Consider the following 18,646-nt stretch of genomic DNA (forward strand, 5'->3'; position numbering starts at 1 on the left):
GGAAAAGTTTGGTGTTGTGCTGGACATCTGTAATATCAGTACAAGGGATGCTGAGAAGGGAGGATACGTGGAGATCACTGGTCAGTCGTTCTGGGCAAGTAAGTGAGCTTTAGGTCCAGAGAGAGCGTCTAACTCAAAAAATAATATGAGGAATGATTTGGAAAGATATCTGATATTAGCTTCTGGCTATGTCATGTGTAGATACATGCACAAGTACACATACACAGGAACATATGTGCATATCATACATACACTCAATATTAAAAGGAGTTGAGAATAAATGAGTAATTAACTTATTGAACATGTCTGTCTTACACACTGAAGATTTGCATTTCAATGGTGCAAGTATATATTACTTTTTATTGTTGGATTAATTAGGTCCTATACTATTCAAATTTGACTTTTGAAATTGCTGACAAAATATGTAATACTCAACAAGATAGGCTGTAGTACTAAAAAGTAGGATAACAAGTTTGAGACTCCTTGTTCTAGTCAGATTATGGCAATGTGCAGACAGCTAGTGTGTAGTGGCATTTCAAGGTGCTATCAACACCATAAAATCATTTTGGGGCTACTTGTAATATTTTATTTTTTTGAGACAGAGTTTCTCTGTGCAGCCCTGGCTGTCCTGGAACTCAGAGATCTACCTGCATCCTGAGTTCTGGAATTAAACACATGCATCACCATGCCCAGCTACTTGCATAGTTTAGAAAGATAAAATGTAATTTCTAGTTATTTTAGAAATTTGTTCATAAGCCGTAAGTTTAAAAAATGATTAAATTCAAATCATTTATTTTAGTTGAGAAATAACTATGTTAGTGTAGAAAAGATGATTTTCAATTTGCACCATAGCTGAATAATTTCAAAATGACTTTTAAAATATTCTTTACAAGAGTTAATTTTAAGCAAACTTACCAGTCAAGAAAATGTTCTTTTACTATTGTCTTTCGAGTATGTATGAACTTTCAAAGTGACTGAAATACAAAATAAAAACATGTGAACTAAATGGGATGAAGCAGTTTTATTAAGTCAATAAGGTATTGATTTATTAGTGTGATGAAAATCTCAGTTACAATTATTAACATTTTCTTTCTAATGAGTGAATATCTTACTTCCTTTTATATTGGCAAAATACCATGAGCAAGGCAACATATAGAAGGTGTTGTTATGAGGCTCTTGGTTCCAAAAGGATCATCCATTTTGGAAAGGGGCGTGGCATCAGGGAGGTAGGCATGGTGCTAGAGCAGTAGCTGTGAGCTTACATCCTGTGCTGCAGCATGAGGCAGAGACAGAGTGAACTGGGACTAGTGTGGGATTTTTAAATTTCAAATCCCGTGCCCAGGGACACACTTCCTCCAACAAGACTGTACTTCCTAATCCTTCCCAGACAGTTCTACTAACTGGGGATCAAGCATTCAATTATCTGAGTCAATGGGACCATTTTCATTCAAATACCACAATAAATATTAATATTAGCATATTTAATTGCAGGTATACCTTAAAACAAAATGAGAAAATAATAAATGATAGTTGTTTTGATGGAAAAATGAAAACTGAGTTAGAAGGTGGGGAGAGGCAATATCATGAAGAATTTGGAAGACAGTTATGGTCACCACTGTACCATCAATGCTATGATGAAGAATTTGAAGTCAGTCAACATGAAATGTTCCTAGGGAATCTAAGTATGAACTTAAAGGCTTTACACAACAGTGTGGCACAGGTAAATTGATTATTACTGCAATTTTCATATCTGATTAACATTAATTTGTGTATTGTGTGTATAATATCTATTTATACTCATTTATCTGTCTACCCATCTACCCTATCTACCCTATCTATCTATCTATCTATCTATCTATCTATCTATCTATCTATCTATCTATCTGTTGTGTCACAAAAGGGATACTAGTTAAGAAACATGTTTATTGACAATTTCATCATTTGTAAACACCAAAGGTTCTACTTACACAACTGTAGCACATCTGTTGTAACGCTGGGCAGTATCATGTGTGGGGCATGATGCTGACCATGATGCTGTTGTATAACCAGTGTATTGTTGTATTATTAGGTGTTAAATAAATTCTCATCTTGTGATGAAATTATAATACAGCTAAAATTATTGACCTTACTATTTCAGTCGTTGTTTGTTTGTAACTTAGCCTGTAATTTCACATTGCTCTTTCAGTTTTTGTATTGTTGTTCATTTGTTTAAGCAATAATCTTGTATAAGTATAAATTTACAAAAGGAGAAATGATATTTGATAAACATGTAACTTTTACTTAAACTGAACACATTTTTGCTTAACAATCTGTTAGGATAAAACCTGTTAGGATAAAATGCTTACCCATTAAATATGGGTAAGAAATTAAGTATAAAAATTGAAAGCACTTACTCTTATAGATAATTATTTTGTCAAAGACAAAATGTGTTTTTCTAACTATGGAGACAAATGAGATTTGGGTTCCTTGTTATGTAGCCAAGTGAGAAGGAAGATTTGTAGTATTTTTGTCTGGCTACCACTTTCCTGATATGCACTCCACATACCCTTCAACTACTATTCAGAGTTCTGGGTGAGGCAACTCAGCATGAATACCCATGAGGAATGCATTGATTCAAGAACCTTGATCTCAAAATAGAGCCCAATAGTATGCTGGTCTTTATCAGGCACTACACCAGTTACACGCTGGGTAAAAGGTTCTGTCTGCGTTTTACTATACGATCATCATTCTGAAAGTTAAGTACTGAGAAAAAGTTAATTATTAATTATAAGTAGAAGAAGTTGCTGTTTTTTTTAAATAAAATCTTAATTGTTCGATTTTATTAATGAAGACTTGGGAGCCGTATGCTGTGTTGCAAGCCTGCTAGCTCAGAGGGTCAGGGCAAGCATCCAGCTGACCTTCCTCCTCAGCCAATGGTCCAGAAGCCATAGCCTCTCTTACACCATCTCAAAAAACTTCCTTCACAATGAATGTCTCTCCTTTCTACTTCCTGGGCGTCTCTCTGTCTGTCCTCCCTACTCCCTCTTACTCTCGCTCCTTTTTCTTAATAATTTTATATTCATTTCCTGTCAACTGTTTGCTCGTTCCGCCTCTTGACCAAGGGTTGACTTTATTTAATCCTGTTATGATATTTAAACAGAAAGCTCCTAGATTAAAGCTATGTGCTAAGAGTGTGTTATACCATAACTCAAAATTCAGGTTTTTTCCAATAATTAACACAATCTTGGGGTTCACAGTGTGATCCAATATCCTGCAAGAAGTATTGGTTGCTTGTACAGTTTGAATTTTATGAATTATTAGGGACAAATTATGGGCAGCTGCTGCTTTCAGCAGTGTAAGTATAGCACCCCTTGCATAAAAGACCTTTACTGGTGTGCCAAGTACCTATAATACCAGCTTTTATCATGACTTAAACCACAAAGTACGAGTGCTGAAAGCAAATATCATATACGGTTCCTTATCAATTACTCTTATTATAGGCGTTCACTGTTGTAGATAAATGAATCTCTTCATTTTAGAGTCAGAGTCACTGAAGTATAGAAAGCTAATTCATTCTAGTTCAGTGGAGCCAGGATATAGACCCATCTATATTGACACTGCCACTCAATTTCATGAATCATTCACTTGTCACTCAGAGGATCATCTTGGTTTTTATTATTGTTATCCTTTGATCACTCATCAACATGATACTTAATTTGAAATACATAATTTGAAAACAAGAATCATGTGCTTCCATTCATGAGCAGAAGCTGATAACTTTTATACAGGAATGGAACATATGGTTATAGGCTTTACAGGAATAAGGTTCTTGCTCTACCAACTCTGTTCTCAGCCTGTACAGCATGGAAGCTCCTGTAAACAAAAGCTAAATGGTGAATGGATGCAGCTGTTTTGAGTAGAATTTTAGCATGAAAATAGTTGATGGACAAATATGTTCTAGATGACTACCATAGGCTCCTTCGTTTTCTTCTTTGTTTTAGTTGCAGGAGGCACAGTTACAAGAAGATGCACAGAGAGAAGGTGTCCTGAGTTCTGCAAGAATGGAACATCTGCTATGGAAGTATGACTTAAAGCCGAATGCAAAATACCTTAAATATTTGTAAATCTGATCAGCAATGTAGTGTGGAGATTGTGTTGGCTGGGGCAATAAACACACCTTTGTTAAGCCATAGAGACTTTAAGTTATGTGCAGTGCCTAATTTCAGGCTGGGATTTAAGTCAGTGCTTTGCTACATAATTTCCATGGGCAAGACCCTGGATTCCACCATCTTTCTTCTTTTCAGTTTCTTAAGAATTGAATCAATAAGAATTGAGTATATTCTGTAAAATCCTTTTAGGCTGGAAGTTGACTGTCTCAAGTTAGAAGACTCAGTAAAGAACCAAGCAGAAGAAATTGAAGAGATTGAGCGTCAACTGTTACGAGAAGATTTGGTAAGTTAGTCTCTTATTCATTTCTGCCACCACAAAGGGAAAACTTTCTGTCCTCAGTGCTACTTTATGGGAAAATTATAGGAAACAGGAAAGATTTAATTGACAAAAGTTTCTGTGTTCACAGTGATAGTACATGTAAGGGTGCAAGTCCTCTTGACTTAACAGAAGAATTTGAATTCATAGAATTAATGATTTGTGTAGTAAGATCTTGCTAGACAAGATTTTGACATCCAACATTTCACACACATGAAATGTTGAGTTTCAGTTGTCAAAATCTTGTCTAGCAAGACCTTTATATGTGCGCATTACCAAACACAAACACTTGTAAACACATAATTAAAAATATTTTAGACAAAGAAATTGGGATCATAAGATTGTACTATGAGTACTGAGTTGCCAGAATGATGTATTTGTTTCTACTGACTTATCTCTTTGCATGACTGATGTTCCTTAGAACTGAAGAGACATTGGAAAGGTTTTTATTATTCTTATTAGTTAATCAGTCCACTCATTACTATGCTTTTCCTGAATCTATAATATGACAATATATCAATAAAGAGTATTCTGTCAATAAGAGTTCTAATAGACATTCTTTATATAAGTGTCATAGAGAAATATATTAGGATATCAAAAATCGAAACTTTTATTTTAGTACCTTAAGCCTCTTAAACTTATTCAAATGTAATGAGGGATTTTCTATAGATGCTCAAATGAATGAATTAGAAATATGCAATTAAATTAAACAGTCATTTCTAGTCTACTCAACTCTTCTAGAATGTTCTCAGATCATAGGTTTCTTCACTAGAGAGTAGTTGATATATACATTCTGAGGTGAAGAGTCTAGACAGGGAAGGTGAGATGTCTATCTGACACAGGCTTCCATACAATATGGTTGAATGCCATGTGAGAAGAATCTCCTTATCATCATGTCTGTTTAGAAAAGTAGATTATTCAAAAGAAAGAAATGGTTGGTACTCTGGTGCTTATAGAAAAGTCTAGCACTGTAAATGATTAACTACAGCTGGGGCCGTACCACAGTTGTGGAACATGAGCCTGGCATTCCTAACATCCTGGGTCTAATGCCCAGCACCACACAAAAGGGCTCAGTTGGTAATGGGGTCTTTCAGGGACATAACGAAGTCTAAATATGGAGCAGGAAGCAGGTGGGCTCACACAGGATATCACAGTACATAAAGCAGATAAAATGGTAGTTGCTCTGTTATAAGCAATTGTCAAGGCCATGGCACCTCCTTCCTAAATGGTGGTGGAGTTGTATTACTTGAAGGTCTTGCTTTGGACATTCTTTTCTTCTATTTTTCTTTTATTGGAAATAAACTTTTTTTCAAGCAAGATATTCTTTTTTTTTCTTTTGGGTTAGGATAGATTTTTTTATTGGATATTTTATTTACATTTAGATGTTATCCTCTTTCCTCATTTCCCCCCCACCCAAAAAACCTCCTGTCCCATCCTCCCCTCCTCCTGCTTCTATGAGGATGTGCTCCCACTCACCCACCCACCTACCCACCCACCCACCCAGCCACCCACCCACTCCCACCTCTCCACACTCGAATTCCCCCACACTGGGGCATCTAGCCTTCATGGGACTAAGGACCTCCTCTTCCATCTATGCCCAACTAGGCCATCTTCCCCTACATATACAGCTGGAGCCATGGGTCCCTCCCTATGTGCTCCCAGGCTGGTGGTATAGATTCTGGGAGCTCTGGTTGGTTGGCATTGTTGCTCTCCCCATGGGGCTGCAGACCCCTTCAGCTCCTTCAGTCTTCTCTCTAACTCCTCCATTGGGAACCCCATGATCATTAACATGGTTTTTTCCTCCCTGAGTTGCTTACCACCTTCTCTCCCATCTCAACCCACACCTTTTCTTTCTTTCCTTAGAAAGCAAACTGGAATCTAAGAAGAAGAATAAAACAAAACCAGACAAACTGGAATAGCAAAACAAACACAAGAAAAAGAACTTTTGACATTTTTGATGAAAAGAGCATGGGTTAAGAGGATAGTTTATGCCAAAAGGCTAAGGGGTCCTGGGGTTCCAAACAGAGGAGAGAGTAACCATACCCACTTCTTCTCCAGTGGAAGTCAGGGACTTGGGGGTGCACAAAGGGTAAACTGCCCCTATTTTGAACTATTGGCAGCAAAGTTTATTACCTGAGTGCAGTTACCTTCTGGTTTGTGTGGACATCTGATCTTTGCCCTGCAGCTGGATGGATGGTCCTAAACGTTTCAGATAGCACAGCTGCCTTAGCCTTTGTTCAGCATTTGAGCCATGCAATCTCAAGTAACAGACTCCACACTGGAAACAGGTTTAATGTTTATTGAAATATCAAACTGAATGAATTCATTGTAAGTGACTTTGTCAGAATTATCTTAGATTAAAATCAGAATGCTTCTACATCCTAGGAGAGAAGCCTTGCCCTGGACGACAGGGAGTTTTGGCACAGTGCTTATTTTGTAAAGGAGTGGGTGAAAATTAGAGCTGTTTTATGCACTTGATTCCACCAGGAGACCTTAGCCTTGGCTTTAGGCAGATAAGGGATGTGGATATTCTTGCATTCTAAAATTCTTTCAGTGGCTGATGCTTTAGAAGCACAAACCTTCCCTAGAATCAATTTCTAAAACAAAGACTGTGGAAATGGATTGTGGCTCCCAGAGGAAAGTGTGGAGCAGGCACCGAGGTCAGTGCCTGGTGTACAGTTGGCATAGGGACAGATTTCTTCCTACTGATCTGGGTTCTGACACCCCTCTCTTGGAACTTAATCTTTCCTTTGTTCTCATGATTCAGACTACCTTTCTTTCTTCTTTCTATGGTATTCCTTTAGGTAATTTCTGAAGCGCTAGCTTGGTCAAAAAAGATATCTTTTGGTTTGAAGTACATCATCTCACATTTTCCTTGGTTTGATGGTCCCTACTATGAGGTCCCGTGTTATTCTAAAATTTCTGCCTTTCTAGGGAAGGAGAAATTTCTTTTACATTTAATAATTATTAACTTAATTGATACCATTGACTATTGTTTCTTCACTGGCATTTTTGCATCTTGATAATAATATATTGTGGGAAGTTTCTTGTGTTATATTTACTTGGACTTCTACATATTTCTAGTGTTTGAATGTCCATATCACTATATTTTTGGAATTTCTTCCATAATTTCACTGAATAGATTTCTTATGCCTTTTCTGTGTTTATCTCAGATTAGCCTTCTGTCTGTAGATTCATAGCTTTGGCCTCCTGATTGTATCCTGGAGTTATTGAATGTATAGTGCTCGTTTTTCTCCTTGCAGATTCTTTTCTTACACTTATTTCATGTGTGTGTATGTGTGTACTCACATGTGTGAGTGCCTGTATGTGTGTGTGTGTGTATGTGGTTATTTGTGTATGCACTACATGTGTGCTCTCCCAGCAAAGCTCAGAAGATAGCACTGATACTGAGTTTCAGGAGATGGTGATCCACATGATGTAGTTGCTTGAGAACTCAACCCAGGTCTTCTGCCAGAGCATCAAGTGTTCTTACTGAGCCATTTGTTCAGGCCCAGGATAAAGACTTTTATTTTTACTATTGTATGTATGTATTTATGTGTGTATGTATATGTATATATATATTTTGTTTTTTGTTTTTTTGAAATTAATTTTTTATTGGATATTTTATTTACATTTCAGATATTGTCCCCTTTCCCCATTTTACTCAACCCACAAACCCCCTATCCCATCCCCCCTCCTCCTGCTTCTATGAGGATGTGCCCCCACACACCCACCCACTCCCACCTGGGGCATCCAGCCTTCATGGGACCAAGGACTTCCTCTCCCACCTATTCCCGATAAGGCCATCCTCTCCTACATATACAGCTGGAGCCATGGGTCCCTCCCTGTGTGCTCCCAGGCTGGTGGTTTAGACCCTGAGAGCTCTGGTTGGTTGGCATTGTTGCTCTCCTCATGGGGCTGCAAACCCTTTCAGCTCCTTCAGTTTTCTCTCTAACTCCTCCATTGGGAACCCTATGATCAGATTAATGGTTATCTGTGAGCATCTGCCTCTATATATATCAGGCTCTGGCAGACCTCTAAGGAGACAGCTATATCAGGCTCTTGTCAGCATGCACTTTCTGGCATCCACATCAGCATCTGCCTTTGGTGACTGCACATGAGATGGATACCCAGGTGGAACAGTCTTTGGACAGCCCCTCCCTCAGTTTCTGTCCCACACTTTGTTTCCATATTTGCTCCCATGAGTATTTTGTTACTCCTTCTAAGATGGACTGAAGCACTCACACTTTGGTCTTCCTTCTTCATGAGTTTCATGTGGTCTGAGAGTTGAATCTTGGGTATTGCGAGCTTTTGGGCTAATATCTACTTATTAGTGAATGCATACCATGTGTGTTCTTTTGTGATTGAGCTACCTCATTTAGGATGATATTTTCTAGTTCCATCCATTTGCCTAAGAATTTCATGAAGTCATTTTTTAATAGCTAAATAATACTCCATTGTGTAAATGTACCACATTTTCTATATCCAGTCCTCTGTTGAAGGACATCTGGGTTCTTTCTAGCTTCTGGCTATTATAAATAAGGCTGCTATGAACATAGTGGAGCATGTGTCCTTGTTATATGTTGGAGCATCTTCTGGGTATATGCCCAAGAGTGGTATAGCTGGGTCCTCAGATAAGGCTATGTCCAATTTTCTGAGGAACCGCCAGACTGATTTCCAGAGTAGTTGTACCAGCTTGCAATCCCACCAACAATGGAGGAGTGTTCCTCTTTTTCCACATCCTCCCCAGCATCTGATAACACTTGCATTTTTGAGACAGGGTTTCTCTTTGTAACCCTGACTGTCCTGGAACTTGTTCTGTAGAGTAGGTTGACTTCTAACTTACAGAGATCTGCCTGCCTTTGCTACCTAAGTACTGAGATTAAAGGCATGTGTCACAACTGCCTGGCTGATAAATATTTTAAAAGATCTTGATGACTTTCAACTTTTTTGACTTTCAACTTTTTATTGGATTTGTTGGATCGAAAATCATATTTTAGGCCAGGCAGTGGTGGTGTATACCTTTAATCCTAGCACTCAAGAGGCAGAAGTATTTGGATCTCTGTTAGTTCAAGGTCAGCTTGGTCTACAGAATAGGTTCTAGGACAGCCAAGGCCACACAGAGAAACTCTTCTCAGGGGAAAAAAAAAGAAAAGAGAGAAGATTTTAGTATGAGATTCTGAGTAATTAAAAATAGTCTTGCAGATGAGATTCTTTTTTTCTCCATTTTTATTGGATATTTTATTTATTTACATTTCAAATGTTGTCCTCTTTCCCAGTTTCTCCTCTACAAGCCCCATCCCACTCCCTCCCCTGCTTCTATTAGCTGCTCTCCCATCTACCCACCCACTCTCACCTCCTTGCCCTACCATTCCCCTATGCTGGGGCATGGAGCCTTCTCAAGACTGAGGGCCTCCCCTCCCATTGATGCTAGATAAGGCCATCCTCTGATACATATGCAGCTGTATCAAACTACTCTTTGGTTGGTAGCTTAGTCCTTGAGAGCTCTGGGAGAGGGAGGGTTCTGGTTGGTTGATAATTGTTTTTCTTCTTATGGGGGTGCAAACCCCTTCAGCTCCTTCAGTCCTTTCCCTGACTCCTCCGTTGGGGTTCCTGTGCTCAGTCTGATGGTTGGCTGCAAGCATCTGAATCTGTATTGGTCAGGCTCTGGCAGAGCCTCTCAGGAGACAGCTATGTCAGGCTCCTGTCAGCAAGCACTTCTTGGCGTCAGCAATAGTGTCTGGGTTTGGTGCCTGGATGAGGGATGGATCCTCAGGTGGGACAGTCTCTGGATGGCCTTTTCTTCAGTCTCTGTTCCACGCAGATGTGATCCTTTATCCAAGAATATTAGAGTCCAGAGGAAGGAGAGAGACACACTGATAAAAACAAACAAAACAAAACAAAACAAAACAAAATGACAAAGTTGATTCAGCTGTATGTGACTTCTCCTGAGGAGACACAAACAAAGGTCTTGTCATCCCATATATAGCAATAGCAGAATCAAAGAAATGGCTCTCAGTGTAGCTTGGTAAAACAGTAAGGTTACTTATAGGAGCATTGGTGATTCAAAAGTAAACGCATCACTGAGAAGCCAGTGCCAGCATAGTGATGACTTATGAGCTTCATTCCTAGAGTTCACTGCATAAATCAGAGTGAGACTCACAACAGCATCTGCTCTCTTAGACAACTGTTTACACTTTCATAACACTGGGGAGAGGCCTTGTGACTCTTGTACATTTCAGAGCTTTCTGAGTCTTTTAGGTTTTGTTAACTTCCTGAATCTTAGAATCTTCTTAGTCCCTCCTGGAAGGAGTATTTGAATCCTAAGGAAACAGGCACATTGCAGGTGTCTAAGTTATTTTCATGTTGCCATACACGATGACTGAGGGCATTTATAAAAGAATGTGTTTAATTGGGGGAATGCTTACAGCTTCAGAGGGTTTGTCCATAACCATCATGGCAGGTATCAAGGCAGCAGGCATACAGGCACAGTGCTGGAGCAGTAGTTTATCCAAAAGCAGCAGGCAGAGATCAGAGAGACTGGGCCTGAAACCTCAAAGTCCACTCTAGTGACACACTTTCCCCAACAAGGCCGTACCTCCTAATCCTTCCTAAACAGTTCCACCAACTGGGGCCTGAACATTCAAATTTATTAGCCTATAAGGGCCATTCTCATTCCAATCACCACAACAAATAAGATAGAGAAGACTTAGTGAAGAAACAGTGAAGGGAAGTCAGTACTCACTCCTGGGCTAGTGCACGCAAGAATGAGAATTTTTCGCATTTCAAGTTAAGTGATGATGAAAAATGTAATAGAAACCAAAGAGGAATGCTCTAAAGTTGTCTTAATAAGGAATGATTTTAAACACTTTAGGATATCTAAAACTATTAATGAAAGTTCTGTAGCATCTTTTAAAATTTTATTTATTTTATGTGTATGTGTGTCTAGCTTACATTTATGTCAGTGCACCACATGCACATTTAACAGAAGTTTGTGAGTCACCATGTAGATGCTGGAAATTGAACCTGGGTCCTCTGCTAGAGCTGTTAGTGCTCTTAGCCTCCAGTCCATCTCTCCTGTCCAGTATAATAACATCTTAATCACTAAGCCATGTAAACATTCTTTACAGAATTTTACCGGATTTATTTATTTTTCTGTCATCATGGCAGGGAGCATGGCAGCACACAGGTAGGCATAGGACGGAAGAAGTAGCCAATCAGTTACGTTCTGGTCTGCAGGCTGAGAGAGGTACCTGGACTGGTGTGAGCTTTTGAAACCTCAGAGTCCACCTTTGGTGACACATCTCCAAAAAGGCCGTATCTCCTAATCCTTCCAACAGCTTATCAGCTGGGGACTGAGCATGGCTATACAGATCAATCTCATCAAACCAACGAGTGGCACACCTGTAATCTCCTCTCCTGCCAGGTGGAGACAGAAGGTCACTCTTGGCTACACTGTATACTTACTCTAAGCCAGCATGGACTGACAGCCTATCTAAAACCAACCCCCAAACTAGAAACCTGCAGTCTCTTTTGTAGCCTGCAGGTTTTCGTTGGTTGTTACCCCATCTAATGTCTGCTTGTGGACAGTCAGTGAACACTCAGGCCTAACAGAGTTTATGACTGTCAGGTCAAGTGTCTGTAAATGATACTCTTGGGCTTTCTGGCATTTATGAGTAAATAATAAATTCTGCCTTCTCCAGCTTGTTCACCTGTCAGCTTCCAAGTACTCAAAACTTCTGTTTTAGCAAATATATCCAGTAGTTTAACTTCTATGACAAATGTGTAACTCAGTGTATTGTGTTTTAACAAAAGTCATTATTTGAATTTTCCTAGTTGGCATTTTATAAACCGTCTCTAATGTAAATTTTAACCATAAACTCATGAGAAATGCTGTTTTAAGAAATTAGGATAACTCTCTGGGTATTTAAAAAAATATCTACTTATAAATATTTTGTCAAAGACTGAAGACAGAAAGAAAGAACGAAATGAACTGACCCAGTCAACACAATCCCTGGCACGTGCTTTGGAACATGAGATGGAGAAAAGTGAAGAATTAGAAAAGGAACTTCGTAGGTAAGACTTGATGCTTTAGTAATGAATTATAGAAATGATCCCGGAAAGTATAGACTTTGATGTTTTAGATCTTCTCAGCTATGTAGCAATTGTTTTAACTTGAACTTAATGCATACCTGAATATCATGTATCTGCCATTTTATAACCAAAAGTGATTATGTTTTAAATGTACTCCAGAAACCCAAGACAACGAGGAATATTTTTTGAGTATCAAGAATCACTCTTTAATGGCTTTGGCAGCAGTGACAGCAATGCCTTTGGTGTAACTCTCATTGTACCCTTTGTCTTCTACTTTGCATCTGTATTTCTGAAACATTGTGTGTGTGTATGTGTGTGTGTGTCTGTGTGTCTCTGTGTTTATGTGTCTGTGTATGTATGTGCGTGTGTGTATACATGTGTGCATGTGTTTCTAATTTTGGTAATCTCCTTTCCTTCAAGGTTCAAACCTGTTCATATCTAAAACTCTCTTTGTTGTTCTTTCCCAGCACAGTTACATTGATTGTATTTACTTTTTCTACCTCGTTCTCCTTTTCAGTTATAAAACACATGGAAAGGATAAACTCATTTGAACTAGCATCTTTCATGTTCACATGAGATTTATATGTTCTTACGCTTTAGTTTGTTAGCCGTATGTATGCTCATGAATACAGACGTTTTCCCCGAGAATTTTAAATTCATGGTTGGTGGAATTCTTGGATGTAAAACCTGTAGATAATAAGGTTGGCATACAAAGTATATATTAGGTCTCAAACACAAAAAATGAAATGAACAATCATGTTTATACCACCATATTTTTTCTTTATTTATTGAATATTTTCTTTATTTTCATTTCAAATGTGTTCCCCTTTCTAGGTCTCTCATTCTGAACCTCCCTATCCCATCCCCCCTCCCCCTGCCTCTGTGAGGGTACTCCCTCCCATTCTCATCTTCCCGCCCTGGCATTCCCCTATACTAGGGCATCGAACACCTTCAGGCCCAAGGGCCTCTCCTCACACTGATGTCCAAGAAGGCCATCCTTTGTTACATATACAGCCAGACCCATGGGTCCCTCCATGTGTACTCTTTGGTTGGTGGTTTAGTTCCCAGGAGCTCTAGGGGGTCTGGTTGGTTGATACTGTTGTTCTTCTCATAGGTTGCAAGCACCTTCAGCTCCTTCAGTCCTTTCTCTAACTCCTCGATTGGGGACCCCATGCTCAGTCCAATGGTTGGCTGTGAGGAGCCTCCTCTGTATTTGCCAGGCTCTGGCATAGCCTCTCTGGAGACAGCTATATCAGGCTCCTGTCAGCAAGCACTCCTTGGCATCTGCAATAGTATATGCGTTAGGTGACTGTATATGGGATGGATCCCTAGGTGGAGCAGTCTCTGGATGGCCCCTCCTTCAGTGTCTACTCCACACTTTGTCTCCATATTTACTCCTGTGAGTATTTAGTTCCTCCTTCTAAGAAGCACTGAAGCATCCACACTTTGGTCTTCCTCCTTCTTGGGCTTCATATGGTCTATGAATTGAATCTTGGGTATTCCAAACTTTTGAGCTAATATCCACTTATCAGTAAGTGCATACCATGTGTATTCTTTTGTGACTGAGTTACCTCACTCAGGATGATATTTTCAAGTTTCATCCATTTGCCTGAAAATTTCATGAAGTCATTTTTTTTTCATAGCCGAGTAGTATTCTATTGTGTAAATGTACCACATTTTCTGTATCCATTCCTCTATTGAGGGACATTCAGGTTGATTCCAGCTTCTGGCTATTATAAATAAAGCTTCTATGAACATAGTGGATCAAAAGTCCTTGTTATATGTTAGAGCATCTTCTGGGTATATTCCCAGGAGTGGTATAGCTAGATCCTCAGGTAATACAGTGTCCAATTTTCTGAGGAACCACCAGATTGATTTCCAGAGTGGTTGTACCAGCTTGCAATACCACCAGCAATGGAGGAGTGTTCCTCTTTCTCCACATCCTCACCAGCATCTGCTGTCATCTGAGTTTTTGATCTTAGCCATTCTAACTGGTGGAATCTCAGAGTTGTTTTGATTTGCATTTCCCTGATGACTAAGGATGGTGAACATTTCTTTAGGTGCTTCTTGGCCATTTGAGTTTTCTCAGTTGAGAAATCTCTGTTTAGCTCTATTCCCCATTTTTTAAAATAGGGTTATTTGGTTCTCTGAAGTCTACCTTCTTGAGATCTTTGTATATTTTGGATATTAGCCTTTTATCAGATATAGGATTGGTAAAGATCTTTTCCCAATCAGTGGGTTGCCATTTTGTCCTATTGACAGTATCCTTTGCCTTACAGAAGCTTTGCAATTTTATGAGGTTCCGTTTGTCAATTCTTGATCTTAGAGCATATGTCATTGGTGTTCTGTTTAGGAACTTTCCCCCTGTGCCCACGTGTTGGAGGCTTTTCCCCACTTTCTCTTCTATTAGTTTCAGTGTATCAGGTTTTATGTGGAGGTCTTTGATCCACTTGGACTTGATCTTTGTACAGGGAGATAAGAATATGGATCAGTTTGCATTCTTCTACACGTTGACTGCCAGATGAACCAGTATCATTTGTTGAAAATTTTGTATTTTCCACTGAATGGTTTTAGCACCTTTGTCAAAGATCAAGTGACTGTTGGTGTGTGGATTAATTTCTGGGTCTTCAATTCTATTCCATTGATCTTCCTGCCTGTCTCTGTACCAATACCATGCAGTGTTTATCATTATTGCTCTGTAGTACAGCTTGAGGTCAGGGATGATGATTCCCCCAGATGTTTTTTTATTGTTGAGAATAGTTTTCACTATTCTGGGTTCTTTGTTATTCTAAATGAATTTAAGAAATGCTCTTTCTAGCTCTATGAAGAACTGAGTTGGAATTTTGATGGGGATTGCATTGAATCTGTAGATTGCTTTTGGTAAGATGGCCATTTTTACTATATATTAATCCTGCCAGTCCATTAGCATGGGAGATCTTTCCATCTTCTGATGTCTTCTTCAGTTTCTTTCTTCAGAGACTTGAAGTTCTTATCATACATATCTTTGACTTGTGTGGTTAGAGTCACACCAAGATATTTAATATTGTTGGTGACTATTGTTAAGGGTGTCGTTTCCCTAATTTCTTTCTCAGCCTGTTTATCCTTTGAGTAGAGGAAGGCTACTGATTTGTTTGAGTTAATTTTATATCCAGTCACTTTGCTGAAGTTGTTTATCAGCTGTAGGAGTTCTCTGGTGGAATTTTTGGGGTCACTAAAGTATACTATCATAGCATCTGCAAATAGTGATAGTTTAACTTTTTCCTTTCCAATTTGTATCCCTCTGACTTCCTTTTGTTGTCTAATTACTCTAGCTAGAACTTCAAGTACTATATTGAATAGGTAGGGAGAGAGCAGGCAGCCTGTCTAGTCCCTGATTTTAGTGGGATTGCTTCAAGTTTCTCTCCATTTAGTTTCATGTTGGCTACCAGTTTACTGTATATCGCTTTTGCTATGTTTAGGTATCGGCCTGAGATTCTGATAGAATTTTCCACTAAACCCTTCTGGTCTTGTTTTTTTTCTTGTTGGGAGACTTTTAATGACTGCTTCTATTTCTTTAGGGGTTATGGGACTGTTTAGATAGTTTATCAGTTTTTGATTTAACTTTTGTATTTGGTATCTGTCTAGAAAATTGTCCATTTCATCCAGATTTTCCAGTTTTGTTGAATATAGGCTTTTGTAGTAGAATCTGATGATTTTTTGAATTTCTTCAGTTTCTGTTGTTATATTTCCCCCTTTTTTTGATTTTGTAATTTGGATACTATCTCTGTGCCCTCTGGTTAGTCTGGCTAAAAATTTATCTATCTTGTTGATTTTTTTCAATGAACTAGCTCCTGTTTTTTTTTTTTTTATTCTTTGTATAATTCTTTTTGTTTCTACTTGGTTGATTTCAGCCCTGAGTTTGATTATTTTATGCCATCTACTTCTCTGGGGTGCATTTGCTTTTTTTTTGTTCTAGAGCTTTCAGGTGTGCTGTGAAGCTGCTAGTTATGCTCTCTCCAGTTTCTTTTTGGAGGCACTTAGAGCTGTGAGTTTTCCTCTTAGCACTGATTACATTGTGTCCCATAAGTTTGGGTATGTTGTGCCTTCATTTTCATTAAATTCTAAAAAGTTTTAAATTTCGTTCTTTATTTCTTTCTTCACCAAGTTATCATTGAGTAGGGCGTTGTTCAGCTTCCATGTGTATGTGGGCTTTCTGCTCTTTTTGTTGCTATTGAAGATCAACCTTTGTTTGTGGTGATCTAATAGGATGCATGGGATTATTTCAATCATCTTATATCTGTTGAGGCCTGTTTTGTGACTGATTGAATGGTTGATTTTAGAGAAGGTAACATGAGGTGTTTTAGGATGAAATGTTCTGTTAAGTCCATTTGTTTCATGACTTCTGTTAGTTTCAATGTGTCTCTGTTTAATTTGTGTTTCCATGATCTGTCTGTTGATGAAAGTGGAGTGATGAATTCTCTCAGTATTGTGTGAGGTGCAATGTGTGCTTTGAGCTTTAGTAAAGTTTCTTTTTTCTTTTTTTTCTTCTTTTTTGTTTGTTTGTTTGTTTGTTTGTTTTTTCGAGACAGGGTTTCTCTGTGTAGCTCTGGGTGTCCTGGAACTCACTTTGTAGACCAGGCTGGCCTCGAACTCAGAAATCCGCCTGCATCTGCCTCCCAAGTGCTGGGATTAAAGGCGTGTGGGTTTCTTTTATGAATGTGGGTGCCCTTGTATTTGGAGCATAGATGTTCAGAATTGAGAGTTCTTGGTGCACTTTTTCCTTTGATGAACATGAAGTGTCCTTCCTTATCTTTTTTTTGATAACTTTTGGTTGAAAGTTAATTTTATTTAATATTAGAATGCCTACTCCAGCTTGTTTCTTGGGACCATTTGCTTGGGAAATGTTTTCTGGCCCTTTATTCTGAGGTAGTGTCTGTCTTTGACACTGAGGTGCATTTCCTGAATGGAGCAAAATGCTGGGTCCTGTTTATGTATCCAGTCTGTCAGTCTACGTCTTTTTATTGGGGAATTGAGTCCATTGATGTTAACAGATATTAAAGAAAAGTGATTGTTGCTTCTTGTTATTATTGATGTTATTTTTATGTTTGTGTGGCTATCTTCTTTTGGGTTTGTTGAAAGAGAATACTTTCTTGCTTTTTCTAGGTTGTAGTTTTCCTCCTTGTATTGGCATTTTCCATCTATTTTCCTTTGTAGGTCTGGATTGTGGAAAGATATTGTGTAAATTTGGTTTCGTTATTGAATATCTTGGTTTCTCCATCTATGGTAATTGAGAGTTTTGCTGGGTGTAGTAGCCTGTGCTGGCATTTGTGTTCTCTTAGTGTCTGTATGACATCTGCCCAAGATCTTCTAGGTTTCATAGTCTCTGTTGAGAAGTCTGGTGTAATTCTGATAGGTCTGCCTTTATATGTTACTTGACCTTTTCCCCTTATTGCTTTTAATATTCTTTCTTTGTTTTGTGCATTTGGTGTCTTGACTATTATGTGGTGGGAGGAATTTCTTTTCTGGTCCAATCTATTTGGAGTTCTGTAGGCATCTCTTTCTTTAGGTTAGGGAATTTTTTTCTATAATTTTGTTGAGGCTATTTACTGCCCCTTTAAGTTGGGGATCTTAGCTCTCTTTTATACCTATTATCCTTAGGTTTGGTCTTCTCATTGTGTCTTGGATTTCCTGGATGTTTTGTGTTACGAGCTTTTTTGCATTTTCTTTGACTGCTGTTTAAGTGTTTTCTATTGTATCTTCTGCATCTGAGATTCTCTCTTCTATCTCTTGTATTCTGTTGGTGATGCTTACATCTATGACTGCAGATCTTTTTCCTAGGTTTTCTATCTCCAGGGTAGTCTCTCTTTGTGATTTATTGTTTCTCTTTACGTTTTCAGCTCCTGGATTGTTTTGTTCAGTTCCTTCACCTGTTTGGTTGTGTTTTCCTGTAATTCTTTAAGGGATTTTTTTGTTTCTTCTTTAAGGGCTTCTACCTGTTTACCTGTGTTCCCCTTATTTCTTTAAGAGAGTTACTTATGTCCTTCTTAAAGTCCTCTATCATCATTACGAGATGTGATTTTAAATCAGAGTCTTGCTTTTCCAGTGTGTT

General features: G+C 38.6%; 1 protein-coding gene across 1 annotated transcript in view; it reads left to right on the top strand.

The window, feature by feature from the left end:
• The first annotated feature begins 1,414 nt into the window (after positions 1–1,414).
• Positions 1,415–18,646, top strand: part of LOC114637764 (ankyrin repeat domain-containing protein 26-like) — a 32,714-nt gene continuing 15,482 nt past the window's right edge. The window contains exons 1-4 of the mRNA XM_028786023.1: positions 1,415–1,720; positions 3,981–4,060; positions 4,338–4,431; positions 12,428–12,540. Coding sequence (XP_028641856.1) covers positions 1,547–1,720; positions 3,981–4,060; positions 4,338–4,431; positions 12,428–12,540 — 461 coding nt within the window. The 5' untranslated portion in view covers positions 1,415–1,546. The remainder of the gene's footprint in view (positions 1,721–3,980; positions 4,061–4,337; positions 4,432–12,427; positions 12,541–18,646) is intronic.

The sequence above is a fragment of the Grammomys surdaster genome, unplaced genomic scaffold (assembly GCF_004785775.1).
Source record: "Grammomys surdaster isolate TR1022 unplaced genomic scaffold, NIH_TR_1.0 125428, whole genome shotgun sequence".
Taxonomy (NCBI): Eukaryota; Metazoa; Chordata; class Mammalia; order Rodentia; family Muridae; genus Grammomys; species Grammomys surdaster.